This window comes from Sturnira hondurensis, unplaced genomic scaffold (assembly GCF_014824575.4).
Source record: "Sturnira hondurensis isolate 20B ecotype Veracruz unplaced genomic scaffold, ASM1482457v3 Scaffold0007865, whole genome shotgun sequence".
NCBI lineage: Eukaryota > Metazoa > Chordata > Mammalia > Chiroptera > Phyllostomidae > Sturnira > Sturnira hondurensis.
The window spans coordinates 919,211-935,158 of NW_028080496.1; the positions used below are offsets into that span (position 1 = coordinate 919,211).

Consider the following 15,948-nt stretch of genomic DNA (forward strand, 5'->3'; position numbering starts at 1 on the left):
GTCAGTCAGATGGAAAAGGACAAAAACCGTAAAACTGCACTCATATGTGAGATATAAAACAAAAAGCAACAAACAGATACAAAACCAGACGCATAGGTACAGACAGCAGACGGTGGGTACCAGAGGGGGAGGGGGTTGGAGGAAGGTCAAAGGGAGCAGAGGGGGTCACATCCAAGGCCATGGAAGGGGAGCAGACTGTGGGTGCTGAAGACACAATAGAGTACACAGGCGTTCCACTACAAAGCTGTACACCTGAGATTTACGTTACTAAATAATGTCACCCCAAGAAATTTAGTTTTTTAAAATGATCATTTGTTTTATAAACATATTGGTGTTACATAACCAAGCTTTAGACTGACTTTCTAGTATCAGCAGTACCCAAAGACCTCCATGACACTTTCCATTATAAATTTTTTTAAATAATATGATTTATTTAATTATTTATCTTTAGAGGGGAAGGGAAGGAGAGGAGAGAAATATCAACATATGGTTGCCTCTCCTGCGTCCCCTGCTGGGAACTGGCCTGCAACCCAAGCATGTGCCCTGACCGGGAATCAAACTGCAATCTTGCGGTTTGCAGGCCCGCGCTCAATCCACTGAGCTACACCAGCCAGGGCCCCGTTATAAATTTTTAAAAAATATAGCTACACTTTGGAAATCAGGCCCAACCCTAGTATTAAATGTACACGTAATTATGCCCAAACAAAATACAGTACCAATCTCACTTTAGTCACAAAACTCATATTCTACTTCAAAATTAGACTCTTCTGAACAAAGAAGTATTGTTTATTTCCTCTAAAGGTGATCCTTACTGCCAAATCACTGGTAATAACAGTCTTCTACAATCAGGAAAAGGAAAAACGTAAAGATTTAGTTGGCTTCCTTTTCTCAACTCTACTAATTCAATTTTTAAATTAAATTCATTCAACTTAAACCACCCTCATTAGAGCACAGAAAGGTTCAGTCCAGAATAACGTATTCCATCAGGGTTCTGAGTTTCCCTGTGAGGGGGCGTGCTGGAGGAGAAGGAAAACCACCCTTCACTGGACCAGAGGGTCAGCAGCTACACCTCCGATGCCAGTCGGCCCAGAGAAAGGACCCTTGGTGGCTTAAACAACCCACTGTAAGGAATGTTGAGCTCCGCATTATCGGGAATGATCAGAGTGGTACCACGCAGCTGTAATCCGAGTCGTGTTCTACGAACCCGGAACACAAGCAGGACAAGCAGCTGGAGCAGCCTCGCGGTCACTGATGCGCATCTCCCCCCCACAGCAAGGAAGGCCACTTTGTCAGGCAGGATGGAACAGAACAAAAGTGCTTCTGAAAGTAATGGTACAGGCATTCAGATAAGTACATATAGATGTACGGCTAAAATTACCAATTAGTTTACCAATTGGCTGCAACGGATTTGATTGGTTGGTAATTAATTCTAGTTACTGGCGCTGGGCACAGGACGGTTGGCGCCATCCTTTGTCCTGCTGACATACAACACCAGTGCGCAGGCCCCTGGGCCCAGGACGGCGACAGAGCCCGCCAGTTCAGCCACAGGAGTGGGCACAGCGGTGACTCTGGCGGTGGGGGGTGGAAACATGCATCCCGTGAGAAGTCAGCGATACAGGGAACCTAACACAAGAAAGAGCTTTACCAAAGGGAGACACGATTTTAAGAGCATGATTTTTAAGAATGCTCTTAAAGTATTAAGAATGATTTTGAGGCCTGTTTTTAAAGCTACTACTGGAATGGTAATTCAGAATGGAAATCATCTGAAAGCCAAACGGCACGTGAATCACATCACTTTCCACCCTGCGAACAGCACCATTCAGAGTCCCCATTGCGAGCACCCCGCCCCACCCCAAACCCTTCTCGGAAGAAGCTGAGAGGCTGGCTCCCACTGCACTGCCTGGGCGCCCCTCCACCCATCCTCTGCCCACATGGTGAGGGAGACGGGGACGCGAGTGCTGACGGTGAGAGCACAGCTTTGGTGAATATCGGTTCTCAGCAAGTCACTGGACGTGACTGTGAGCCTAACGGGCACTCCTTCAAACGACGAGTGAGGAAGTCAGCCTCCTCTGGTTACACACATAACCCGTGCTCTGATCTACGGCTACTTCTGGCTGAAGCAGAAAACACACTTTTTACTACCATGTTCTACTTATGTGAATTACATAACATGGCTATCAGTGAGTGCATTGTGCATACGAGACAAGGAACTGAGCTGTGAAGAAAAAATCACAAACATCACAAATCTTGTTAGTAAGCAAATCTCCTGCAAATCAAGGGTTGCATCCACAGTTAGAATGAGAGGAAAAACCTAGACTATGCGTCTCACAAAGATACTAATCAAATGAGATAATGTATGGAAGTGCTTGTGTGAAAGAAGGAAGATAAACAAAACACAAAGTCGAGGTACTACGCACCCAGCATGTGCTTCGACCAAACGCTCTACTCTGCCTGTTTACATCCCTACCTGCAAGTCCTGGGTGTGCAGGGCCGCAGAGCTGTGTATGAAGGTTACTTTCAAGCTCCCAGATTTCATTTCTCAGCATAAGCCTTTGAACATCCTGGCACCGTACGGACAAGAGAGCCCCCCTCTCTGCACCCCCTCACTTTGTCAAAACCTTCTCCATTCTTAAAACCCACCAACTTGAACAAGCTTCTATTGCTGCCACACTTCCACAGAGTTTTGGGTAGTCGAGGGTCAGAGCCAGAAAACAGAGCCACAGCGTCTCATGGCCACGTCCAGCCCCTCAAAGACAGCGTCAGAGAAAGGGGCCGGAGCTTCCGCTGCTCCTCCCAGAGGCCCGATTACAACTGGGCAAGCTTATTCCCAGGAGGAAGTGCACACTTCACACCCAAATCTGATTTCCTCAACGAACGCGGTACTTTCCCAACATAAACTCAAACAACCTGCTAATGTGAGTGACCTAGGGATGACCTAGATCATCTAGACCCACACACTCACTTCCTGTCAGAACCTCTACAGTTAGGTCCCACAGTGCTTTCTACCACACCACGCTGATCCACTACACTCCACAAATACGACTGGCCTGAAAACATTCATCTTAAAAAATAAATTTCACATGCTGAATGTAACAATATCAATTGTGACAAACCATAACTTTGGATGAGTTCAATTATTGTTCATCCTAAACACCTGCTTCTGATGAATCATATTTTTAAGCTTAAAACCTGTTCTGGTTGTTTCCAATTTTAAAAGAAATACAGCTGCTGTCTCAACATGTAAATATTCTTCGACTCTACATACATTTCAAAGGTTAGGTAATGAATTCCAGGTTTTTCAACCCTGTTCACTATAGAAACAGAAGACGCTACCTTTGTAATAATTCAATAAAGATGTATCACTCCTGGTTTTTCTCAAAACAGTTTTATGCAGTATGAAGTAATATTCTATGTAGTTTATAAGGCCAGGTTTTTAAGTGAATTTTTAGCAGCGGCTAATGCTGTGTATCTGTTTAATACCCAGTTACAGACACAAACAGGAACCCAACTCACTGACGACACTCCGTTCCCACCCAGGACTGGTCACGGTCGGCCATCAGGCTCCCCTTTCCCCAACGGGAGTGAATCTGGAGAGCGACCAGCACCTCAGCGGAAAGGGAGCAACGTCCCACTAAAGACATTAAACACGAAACCGAAGAATGTGAAAATCTCACTAGTGCCACCTGGCGCACCAAGGGAGAATAAAGAGGGATTTTTTTTGTAAGTAATTGTGTCTGAGTGTGTATCCATCCCTTTGACTTCTTGCCCAGGACTACATATCAAGACAGGTTTCTACCAAATCTTGCACATAATGAGGCAAGGCAAACAGCAGCAACCAGCAAAGTTCCCTGGAAAAATCAAAGCCAGGGAAAACCTGAAGTACTCGCGGAACTGAGTGGAACCGCAGCTTCGAGGGGTGTGGGGGGTAGGGAGAGGCTGGTCAAAGGGTACAAACCTTCAGCTGTAAAATGAGCATGGCTTTAGGGATCTTACGTGCAGCACAGGGACTGCAGTCAATGTCACAGTATTACACACTGAGGTAAACAGTCAAGTCAGGTGTGGCCAAAGCCTCAAAGCGAAACTTACCTTACACTCTACCACACTCTGATCTGATTCACAAGTTACATAGATCTCATCCACTGCCCGGCGAAGATTGTCAAAAAGAAACGCCCAGTATCTAGCTCTTAGATCAATTTTACGAGGGTGCCTTGTTTTCGTGGGACTTTTATCAAAGTGTTTTTCTCCTGTTGTGGATGATGTTATTTTACAGTCTCCTGCAGTGTTCTGTAAATAAAACAATACATAAAAATTTTTTTAATCCTCCAGGGATTGTATTATTACATGAAGTACATTTTTCTTTTTTTCTTTACCTTTACCCAAGACTGGTTTTTTAATAATTAAAAATAAGTTTATTGATTTGAGAAAGAAACACCAATGTGAGAGAAAAAGACCGACTGCTTGCCTCCTGCACACGCCCCAACAGAAATCGAACCCACAACCTAGGTATGTGCCCTGACCGGGCCCAGCCCGTGGTGGCAACAGCTAAGAGCCTGGCAAACATGGAGGCAGTGGAGGCGGCCTGCTACCCCAGCTCCCCGGCCCACCAATGCCACCTCCATACTACAGGGACATTGCCCGAGTCCCATGAGATCCCAGATGAGACCCCAGATGAGACCCAAGACGCAGCAGGGGAACCACCATCCCAGTGGCTACGCTGTGACAGCAGGGACACCCGCAGCAGTAAGGAAGGCACCAGCGACTCCTGGAGGCACGAGCAGCAAGGGCACCCTGCAGGGAGGAAGTGGTGGCTATCAAACCCGAGTCAGTCAGCTCAGGTAAGAGAAACTAAAAACACATCCCACAGTGCCACCTACTGGAAAACAAAAAAGGCCTCCAATTTCCAACCTAATGAATTATTAGGTTAAAAAAAAAGCTTTACCTAAATAAGAAAGTTGTTCACTACCTCAAATGCACTCGCTGAGGAAAAACCCATCAAGCACCACAAATAATCACAGTAACACAAAAGAAAACGATGATTCTCCAGGACCCAAACTCAAAGCCATAGAAGACTGCGACCACAATGTCAGAGAATTCAAAACTGGTACCATGAAGACACTCAAGGAGATAGAAGAAAACCCAGAGAGGCAGCCCAATGACCTCAGGCACAAAATGAATGAACGGAAGAAGTACTTCACCAAAAACCTGAAACTATAAAGAAAGAATCAAACAGAAATTCTGGAGCTGAAGAACTCAACAAACGAGATGAAGAACGCATTAGAAAGCACTGGAAATAGAGCAGGCCACACGGGAGAGAGACAGAAACCCAGAAATGACTCACAGGGAAGAGGAGAGAGACCTGAGACCTATCTGCCTCCAGGAGAAGGGGCGACCCAGGAAAATGGGTCCCCAGAACGAGCGGAGAAGCAGAGCAGCGAACAGAAAGTCTGTTTAAACTGACAGATGAGAACTTCCCAAACCTGGAGAAGGAGCTGGACATACACGTACAAGAAGCTAAGAGAATAATAACTAGTTTTCTCAACGCAAAAAGACCTCCAACACATTATATTAAAGTTGTTAATAGTCAACGATAAAGAAAGAATTCTAAAGACAGCCAGGGAGAAGAAAAAACCCAGTAACCTAGATAAGAATGATATATTCCACATACTGAAAGATGAAAACTGCCAGCCAAGAATAATTTATCCATCAAAGTGACCCTTCAGACATGAAGTAGAAATAAAGGCTTTGTCTAACAAAAAAAGATAAGAGAAGAAAAAATAAAGATGATGGGAAATTAACCACGACAAGACCTGGCTTCTAAAAATGTTGAAGGGAGCTCTTCTGTCAGAAAGGAAAATGTAAAAGTCCACAAAAGTCTGACAAGGTGATAAGTAGGTAGAGATTATTAGAAAATTGCAACTATTACAGAACAGAGTGTTAAAAATGTAACTCCTGCCCTGGCTGGTGTGGCTCAGTGGATTGAGCACTGGCCACGAACCAAAGGGTCGCCAGTTCAATTCCCAGTCAGGGCACATGCCTGGGTTGTGGGCCAGGTTCCCAGTAGGGGGCATGAGAGAGGCAACCACACATTGATGTTTCCCTCCCTCTCTTTCCCTCTCTGTAAAAATAAATAAATCTTTAAAAAAAGAAAGTTACATTAAATTTATACATGAAAATAAAATATATAATATTCATATCCTAAAAAAGTAAACTCTTTAAGTAAAATGAAAAGCTGCATATACTGTACCTGTTTGGTAGTTTTATGAGTGCCCTGAACTGCCCTCTTTGATTTTCCACCAGCTTGACATTTCGACCTTCCTTCAAGAATAAACATAAATGTAAAGATCAACAAATAGTTAATACAATATAAAATCAAACTACACAAACTACTATGCTACTGAAGATCAATCTGAACTACTGATGGAATAAAAAACAAATTTCTGAAAACAGAATACTTTCATTGAGCAGCCTTTTCAAAAGAGGAGTAAATCAACTTAAGGAAGTCAGATATTCTGACAATTTAAAAACAAGGTCGCCCTGGCTGGGTTGCTCAGTTGGTCAGAGTGTCATCTCAATATGCCAAGGTTGCAGGTTCGATCCCCGGTCAGAGTACGTAGAAGAATCAACCAAGGAAAGCATAAATAAGTGGAACAACAAATCACTCTTTCAAATCTCTCTCACATCAATAAAAAATTTTTCTTTAAATAAATAACAGCAAGGTCAAATAAAAAACTTCCACCAAAAAAACTGTGTTGAGATAGGACCTGAATTTGTTTCATGGGTGATAAAATTTTAAAAAATAAAAACAAGGTCAAGTTAGAGGTACATCTCAACTTATATATACAGGTCTGAAAAAATATTTGTTTCAATACAAATTTTATTGCAACACTAAAATCAAGAATACCTCCTTTACTACATAAGACTCATTATTTTAACTTATATGATTTATGAAATACAGTTTCATTTTGAAAAGGGAGGTTGTTAGTCTTTCCTATTTTTGCAGTCACGTGTATCTTTCTCATTTGTTCTATTTTTTAATAAGATACTACCAACTGTTTCACAATCACTCTATTTCTGAAAACAATTCTAAACAGGAGTAAAAAATGTATAATGTACAACAAAATAATTTTCTTTCTGCTAAATAATTTCCGTCAGAACCCCAAGGCAGGACAAAGGCAGTAAACTGTAACATCTGTCCACGATCTATCTGCCCGTAAGCGACCTCCCTTATGTTGACCGGGCACGAAGGCAGAGAACCCTGCACTCACACACAACCCTTGGTTCATCCTCTCGTTACAGACCATCTAGTAGCATCACCGGCTTAGGACAAGTGCCAGAGGAAATAGGAAAAAAACCACCCAAAGAACAGATGAGAACTTTCAAACACTGATTTATTATCCTCAGAAATATCTGAGTACATCGCAGCCATAAAACAAGAACAAGTGGTTGTTTTGTTTTATAACTTTTATTTTTTATAGATTTATTAATTTTTTTGAGAGAAAAAAACATCAATTCTTTGTTCCACCACCATTCACTGGTGATCCGTGATCAAACCCACGACCTGGGTGTATCAGGATGACACTGTAACCAACTGAGCTACTTGGCCAGGGCCCAAACTGATGCTACAAAATAAACAAACAAATAAATAAATGTTTTTCTATAAGTGGAAAGTTTTAAAAATATAAAATAATCCTTACCAAAAATCATAAAGTTAACATTCTTCTTTGTAGTTATTGTAGATATTCAGATAGTTTTAATTCTCTGGGCTTATTGTTCTGTTATTTCACAATTAACAGAAATGAAGCTTTTAAATAGTACTGGCTCATTTTTTAGGTATTTATACACAAAACTATGTCATATACATATGTGTGATTCATTTTCTTTCCTTTCCGGTATTTTCTTTCCTTTTATGGTTACTTAAAATAGAAGCAAATGTAATAAAAACACCTCCAGACTGCTCTGTGCTCTGAATAACACATGAAAAATGGCAAATGAAATTTAACAAAACATAATACATAGCACCCATAGATATGTTTAGGTTTTATGTTGTACTTTTGTAGTAAATAATGTTGATATCTGTTTTTTATTTGTATAAGAATGTGATGAAACAAAAATCTAATCTCCTCTAACTTAAAAAAACCCTAACTCACTGGTCATAATAGTATAACAAACCTAAATTTATTCCTTTGTGAAACAGTAAAATTACTAACAACATTTTCCTGAAACCATTTGCATATCAGATAAAAAGGCTGTAAAAATCACTACTTATTTAATCTATGCTAGTTTGCTCAAGAGTTTTCTAATGGTAACCAGCTTTCGGTCTATCTGTGGTTTAGGACTAAACATCACCTTCTCATTGACAGCACAAGGAAACTCATTTCTAAGACGTACCCTCCTCATCTCTGCTCTCCAGCGGGACGCTCCAGGCGATCAGGTTTCGGGCCGTGCGTCCCTCCTCGGCGACTATTCTCCTCACTTTGTCGTGGCTGTTGGAGCGCTGGGATGACGCCTGCATATGGTGGGGCGAGCATGTACTAAATCAGCAGGTCGGTCAACATATAAAATATATTTGGCAGATAAATTCATTACTTCTCATATTTCTCAGGAAGGAAACACTCAAATTCTAGTAATTTCTAGTGATTCTATTCTTCCAGAAATGCCAGTAGTAACTTAATAGTTTTAAACACTGTAATCCAGCCCCACCTGGTGTGGCTCAGTGGATCGAGCGCCCCAGCCAAAGAGCTGCCGGTTCCAGTTCAACTCCCGGTCTAGGGCACACGCCTGGGCTGGGGGTGGGGGCACGCGAGGCAACCCTTTCCCTCTCTCTCTGTCTCCCTCCCTTCCCCTCTCTAAAAACAAATAAACAAAATTTTTAAAGAAATGGAAAATAAAAAAGTTGAAAGAGTAACTTTCTCAGAATGAGGTCTCTTCAACGCCTGGACTTGGCCAGGCCTCCAATTTGTAGGCAAGAAACAACTCATACTCCTTTTGTAGTACATCTCACAATTATACTCTAAATTATGAAATTATGTGATAAATCATGTATATGATAGATATATAATATATAATATACACATGCATACTTACAGAGATGCTTTTTGAAAATATAAGCAATAAAGGATAAACCAAAAACTAGTAAAAATGATTACTCACAGCACCCGGCAAAATGGCTACTGTCAGAAAAAAAAGTGTTGGCAAGGATACATACAATACGAATGGGAACTCTTGTGCATTATTGGTCAGAATGTAAAAACAGTACAGCTGCTGTGGAAAATGGTATGGGGGTTCCTCGGAAAATTTTTTTAAATTTTATATCTTTATTTTTAAAGATAGGGAATGGGGGCAAGGGGAGAGAGCAAAACATGGGTGGGTTGCCTCTCACACATGGCCCAACTGGGACCGGCCCGGGAATCCGACTGGTGACCTCTCGCTTTGCGAGACAGCACTCAACCACGTGAGCCACACCAGTCAGGGCCTCAGAAATCTTTAAACAGAATGACCATATACATGATCCAGCAATTCCCTTTCTGGGTATACAGCACAAAGAACAGAAAACAGGGCCTCAAAGATGTAACTGTACACCCGTGTTCACAGTGACTTTATTCTCAACACCTAAGAGGTGGGAGCCGCCCTGTGCACCGGCTAATGAGCGAGTTACTAGCTCATTACTATGGGCTAGTAACTATGAGCCATTACTATGGCGCAAAGTGTGCCATATACACACAATGGAATAGCATTCAGTCTCACAAAGGAAATTCTCACACACGCTACAACCTTGAGGACAGTACGCTACCTAAAATAAGCCAGTCGGAGAAAGGCGACTGCTGTGCGATTCCACTTCAGTGTGGGACCTAGAGCGGCCGAAATCACAAAGACAGAAAGTAGAATGAGGGCTGCCAGGGGGCAGAGAACGCAGAGTGAGGAGTTCCTGTTGCATGGGTACCGAGTTTGGGTTTTGCAAGGGTAAAGGAGTTCTGGAGATGGATGGTGATGATGGTTACACAGTAACGCGAATGTGCTACATACCACTGAACAGGACACTTAAAAAGGATTCAGATGTGAATTGTATGTGTATTTTAACAGTTTCTTTAAAAACTGAAAAAGAGACTTCCGGCCAAGATGGAGGCATAGGCGAAACACTGTGCCCCCTCCCACAACTAAATTTAAAGACAGTGAAGTTTTAGAAACAAAAATGCAGCCTAGACAGTGAAAATTAAACTGTTCGGAAGTCCGACCACAACGAACCACTCAACCAGACCAGTAAGAGGGGCGGAGTCGGCGGCGGAGTGGGGTCAGGCTGGAAAGATCCTTGGGTCCAACCGACCTAGGAGCAGAGGCAGAGGCGGTCGGTGGATCCCAGGCGTGGGGTGGCGATGGGCGGACCCAGTGAGGGCACAGGGCGGCTGGCTGACTGCGATTACACATTCTGTAGGGCATGTGTGCAGAGACAGACCCTGCAGGCTAGGGCCCCAGCAACGGGAATTAGAGCCTGAAAGCACCATCTGGAAAGACTTTCTCAGGGTTGAGGGGCTGGGAGAAGCTCCCAGGCTCACAGAGAGTTTGTTGGAGAGACCCACAGGGTCCTGGAGAGTACACGGGCCCACACACCCAGGAACCAGCACTAGAGGGGCTCAATTTGCTTGTGGGAAGCCGCAGAGGGGACAAAAATCTGAGAGAGAGCAGAGCAGAGCAAAGCACCATTTTTTTCCCCCTCTCTGACCCTGACCCCACATACAGCGTCACAACCCAAGGCTCCGCCCTTCATACCTAACAGGTGGGAACAGACCAAACATTATGACTCAAGAACAGCTCAAAGCCCCAGAGCCTATAATTCTAAGTGACCAAGAAATAGCCAAGCTCTCAGATACACAGTTCAAAACACTGGTGATCAGGGTGCTCACAGAATTGGTTGACTTTAGCCACAAATCAGAGGAACATATAGAGGCTAAACTGATTGAAATGAAGGGAAATGCACAGGAAACCAGTGGTGATGGAAGGGAAACTGGGACTCAAATCAAGGGAGTGGACCAGAAGGAAGAAAGAAACAACCAAACAGAAAAGAAGGAAGAAACAAGAATTCAAAAAAAATGAGGAGAGGCTTAAGAACCTCCAGGACATCTTTAAACGTTCCAACATCCGAATTATAGAGGTACCAGAAGGGGAAGAGGAACAGCCACGAGTGGAAAACTTATTTGAACAAATAATAAAGGAGAATTTCCCCAGTCTGGCAAAGGAAATAGACTTCCAGGAAGTCCAGGAAGCTCAGAGAGTCCCAAAGAAGTCAGACCCAAGAAGGAACACACCAAGGCACATCATCATTACATTAGCCAAGATGAAAATGAAGGAGAGAATTCTAGAAGCAGAAAGAGATAAGGGGACAGTCACCTACAAAGGAGTACCCATCAGACTGTCAGCAGATTTCTCAAAAGAGACCTTACAGGCAAGAAGGGGCTGGAAGGAAGTATTCCAAGTCATGAAATCCAAAGACCTACAGCCAAGATTGCTCTATCCAGCAAAGCTTTCATTTAGAATGGAAGGGCAGATAAAGTGCTTCTCAGATAAGGTCAAGTTCAAGGAGTTCATCATCACCAAGCCCTTCTTATATGAAATGTTAAAGGGACTTATCTAAGAAAAAGAAGATAAAAATATGAACAGTGAAAGGACAGCAAACTCACAGTTATTAACAACCACACCTAAAACAAAAGCAAACTAAGAGGACAGCTAGATTGGGAGCAGAAACATAGAAATGGAGATCACATGGAGGGTTAGCAACAGGGGAGTGGGAGGAGGAGAAGGGGGAAGAAGGAACAGAGAATAAGTAGCATAGATGGTAGGTAGAAAATAGACAGGGGGGAGGGCAGGAATACTATGGGAAATACAGAATCTAAAGAACTTGTGACACATGGACATGAACAAAGGGGGGAATGGTGGGGGAGGGGTGTGCAGGGTGGAGGGGAGTGAAGCGGGGGGAATGAGACAACTGTAATGGCACGATCAATAAAATATATATATATTTTATAATTTTTTATTTATTTATCTTTAGAGGGGAAGGAGAGAGGGAGAGAGACATCAATGTATGGTTGCCTTTTGCGCATCCCCTGCTGGGAGTTGGCCTGCAGGGAACTGGCCTGCAACCCAGGCATGTGCCCTGACTGGGAATTGAACCTCGATCCTCTGGTTCGCAGGCCTGTGCTCAATCCACTGAGCTACGCCAGCCAGGGCCTCCATAAAATATATTTTTTAAAAAACTGAAAAAGAAAGGATTATCCACAAGGGAAGAAGAGGAAGAATAGCGACGAAAATCAGACTTCTCTAAATGAATACTATCTTATAGCTTACGTTTTGAACCATGTAAATGTTGTATGTAACAGTAAATAAAAATCAAAAAGAAAAAGAAATATCAAAAGATCAAAAGGAAGATGTGGAATATTTATTTCAAGGTATTGAGAGGAAAATCTGGCAACCTGGACTTGTATGCTGAGCAAGACCATGTTTGAAATGTAGGCAGAAAAAAGATATCTTAGCCCAGGCTGATGTAGCTCAGTGGATTGAGCGCAGGCCTGGGAAGCAAAGGGTCTCGGGTTGGATTCCCAGTCAGGGCACATGCCTGGGTTGCAAGCCAGGTCCCCAGCAGGGGGCGTGCAAGAGGCAACCACACATCAATGTTTCTCTTCCTTTATTCCTCCCTTCCCCTCTCTAAAAATCAATCAATCAATAAATAATATTTTTTTAAAAAGATATCTTTAGGTAAACAAAAACAGAGTTTATAATTAAAAGGTCCCTTGCAGTAGGAAATTCTCAGGATATAACATGCAGAAGGAAAGTAATCCCAAATGACAGATAAAAAAAATCAAAAACTTAGAACGTGTTGTTACATCATTAAGACGTAAAGCAGAGTATAGTACGGGGGGTGCAGAGTGGGTTACGATGAAAAGGATGCAGAACACAGGCAGACACACTCCTGCTCTGGGCTCTACACTTTCAAAGACTGAACCTGTCAAAGTATCAAACCCAAAGCTAAGCAGGAACTGAGTGAACGGGAATGAAGAGGGATTCGCAAACTGCACTGGGACTCCCCCAGGCCTCACAATGAGGGAAGGAAAGGGAAGGAGGGAGATCACAGCCTCTGTGCTGGAAGTAAAAACATCTAATTCTGTCTAGAAATGGCTACCCTACATTTCCCACAGGAGGTGTGCAGGCAGACAGGGCTCCCCTCTAAACTCCATGCCCTCCTTTTCCTGTAGTGGGGTGGTGTAGGGTGCAGTGTAAGAAGACACTCAGAGCTGCCTGAAAATCCTGAGTTAGCAAAGCGTTGGGGAAAGGGAAGCTGCCTGTCTGGGCTCCCTGGGCGTTTCGCCACACTGGTCCGCCTCCCAGATCCAGAGACCTGCACCCCACCCCCGTTGGGAGCGCACTGCTCCTTTCAGAGCGGCTCGGCCCTGGGTAGAAAAGCAGGTCAATCTGGTGGCATGGATCGACTTATGACTTTTAAAAATTAGGACATAAAAGAAGCTGGCTTCCATTTGACTCTCTGCTCTAGGGTCCCACAAATGGCAGGAGCACTATATCAAGCTGAATACCACAGTTGTACACTGTATCACTGCGCTGTCCCACAAATGTGTTCTATCAAATACCTTTATGGAACAAATACTGCATGAGAAAAGATAGTAAGTCAAAAATACACGGAAGAGCCCTGGCTGGGTAGCTCAGCATCGTCTGTCATGCCAAGGTTGCAGGTTCAATCCCCAGTCAAAGCACATGCAAGAATCAGCCAATGAATGCATAAATACTTGGAACAACAAATTGATTCTGTCTCATTTCTCTCTCAAATCAACAAATAAGAGCCCTGGCTGGTGTAGCTCAGCGGATTGAGCACGAGCCTGCGAACCAGACGATCGCAGTTCAATTCCCAGTCAGGGCACATGCCTGGGTTGCGGGCCAGTTCCCAGCGGGGGACACATGAGAGGCAACCATATATTGATATTTCTCTCCCTCTCTCCTTCCCTTCCCCTCTAAAGATAAATAAATAAAATCTTAAAAAAAACAAGTAAGAATATTTTTTAAAATAGATGGAAGAAAGGAAAGAGAGAGGCCAAAAAAAAAAAACACAAAAAAACAAAGGTTAGTGTTTAAGATAGTTAATTGCTTACCATCATTCTTTATTTTCTTCTATGCCAAGAAGCTCATTCATCACATAATCCCGTGGGGTGTGACTCCTAGAATAAAGTATAGATAGACTAGTAGTCATAACATTGTTCCGAAATCATATTTATTCATAAAAAGATACAAATCCTATTCCCACAAATTTCTCATTAAATTAACAACAAGAAATAAACTGCTCCTTCATACTGCCTGTTTTGATACAATATATCATGTTTTAAATAGTCGCTCAAAAGCAAATTAAATGGAAAAGAAGCAGTGTTATCACACGAATAATCCACAATATCCCAACCTAGAGGATTCAAACTTTTTCCTACCAACTATAAACACACAAACACTTCATATCCTGACTCAGTTTTCACGTTTAACTGAAACGAAAGTTTCATGAAGTAATACTCACCCCTGTTGGGTGAGGTATACTCTGATATTTCCTTCTCTATTCCACTATTTAAATGCTTCCACTGCTTTGACGTATGACTCACTAATGAATCTCAACCCAGTACATGAAACACTGTGTAAACTCTTCTTAGGGATTTTCAGAAAGTGAGATGTTATCAGAATATCTTATTTACCAATTACATAAGACTCTCCACAGAACAGAACCTACTTTTCAGGGAACCTACTTAATGTGGCCAGATCTTTACTCAAAGGAATCCGAAGCAGAGACAGTGGACAGAACACAAAGGGGCAGGGAAATCGCTAAAAAGAATGGCTTGACCCTGTACGAAGAGCTACTGAACAGAGAAGAGCAAGCAGCAACTGGAACCGAACCTTCTGGGACGACTGCCAAGATCACTTATCCTTTGTCAAGTGAATTTGCTCCTTTTAAATGCAGCGCCTCAAATGAAAACATACGCCCAAACAAAAACTATAGCAATATTCACAGCAATATTATTCATCATAGCCAGAAAGTGGAAACTACCCAAACGTCTGTCAGTTGATGGATTAAAAAACTAGTACAATGGAATATTGTTTGGCCATGAAAAGAAAGAAGGGGTACACGGGAACTTTCTGGGAGATGGACATGTTCTACACCCGGACTGTGGCAGTGGTTCACAATTATGTATTAAGTTGTGGATATTCAATAAACTGTCCACTTAAAAAGTGGGTGCACTTTTGTATGTAAATTATACATCAATAAAACTGAATCAAAGAAAAGGGCACATAGCTTGTGGGGGGAATGAAGGCTATCCCCAACTCATAAAGTTGTTGGAAGGATTAGATGAGATATATGTATGCTGAAATAAGCATGGGACAGTGGGAATGAGAGTACACTGATGTGGGATGGAATCCAATTTAGTCAATTTATTAGATACTAGTTATACAGCCGTGAACAAGTCATTTAATCCCTTGGAACTGAAGTTTTCTATTCTGTAAGGACAATAACATCTACTTTACATAGTTAAATGGTAGCATACTATACTATTGACCAGTTAAAACAATATCTGACACGTATAATTTTTATATGGTATACAGAATAATTTTATACAAATAATTTTATATAATATATAAATATATTGTATAAATATATTTTATACAATATAATTTTAATTTTATAAAATATTTTACTATATAATTTTTTACACTATGTAAATAATTTTTACAATGTATAGTTTTTTATACAATATATAAAACCTAGCACATAGTAAACACTCAGTAAATGTTATCCTTTTTTCCCTTTTTCTTGTATGAGACTTTTCTCTTCTATGACACCTTAAGAGCCTGAAGGAAAGGACGAATACCTGATCTTCTCTTTCACCTACATAAGACAGTATTATAGAAATGGTAAGC

General features: G+C 42.1%; 1 protein-coding gene across 4 annotated transcripts in view; it reads right to left on the reverse strand.

The window, feature by feature from the left end:
* SCAPER (S-phase cyclin A associated protein in the ER) overlaps nucleotides 1-15,948 on the reverse strand; it is a 150,443-nt gene that overhangs the window by 132,640 nt on the left and 1,855 nt on the right. For 3 of the 4 annotated variants that reach the window (XM_037053468.1, XM_037053466.1, XM_037053467.1), the window contains exons 2-5: nucleotides 14,148-14,213; nucleotides 8,389-8,506; nucleotides 6,245-6,315; nucleotides 4,087-4,284 (exon numbers count right to left, since the gene is read on the reverse strand). In XM_037053468.1, the coding sequence (XP_036909363.1) occupies nucleotides 4,087-4,284; nucleotides 6,245-6,315; nucleotides 8,389-8,506; nucleotides 14,148-14,153 (393 nt within the window). In that variant the 5' untranslated portion in view covers nucleotides 14,154-14,213. Of the gene's footprint in view, nucleotides 1-4,086; nucleotides 4,285-4,675; nucleotides 4,758-6,244; nucleotides 6,316-8,388; nucleotides 8,507-14,147; nucleotides 14,214-15,948 lie in introns of those variants that run through there. The other variant, XM_037053469.1, reaches the window with a different exon arrangement.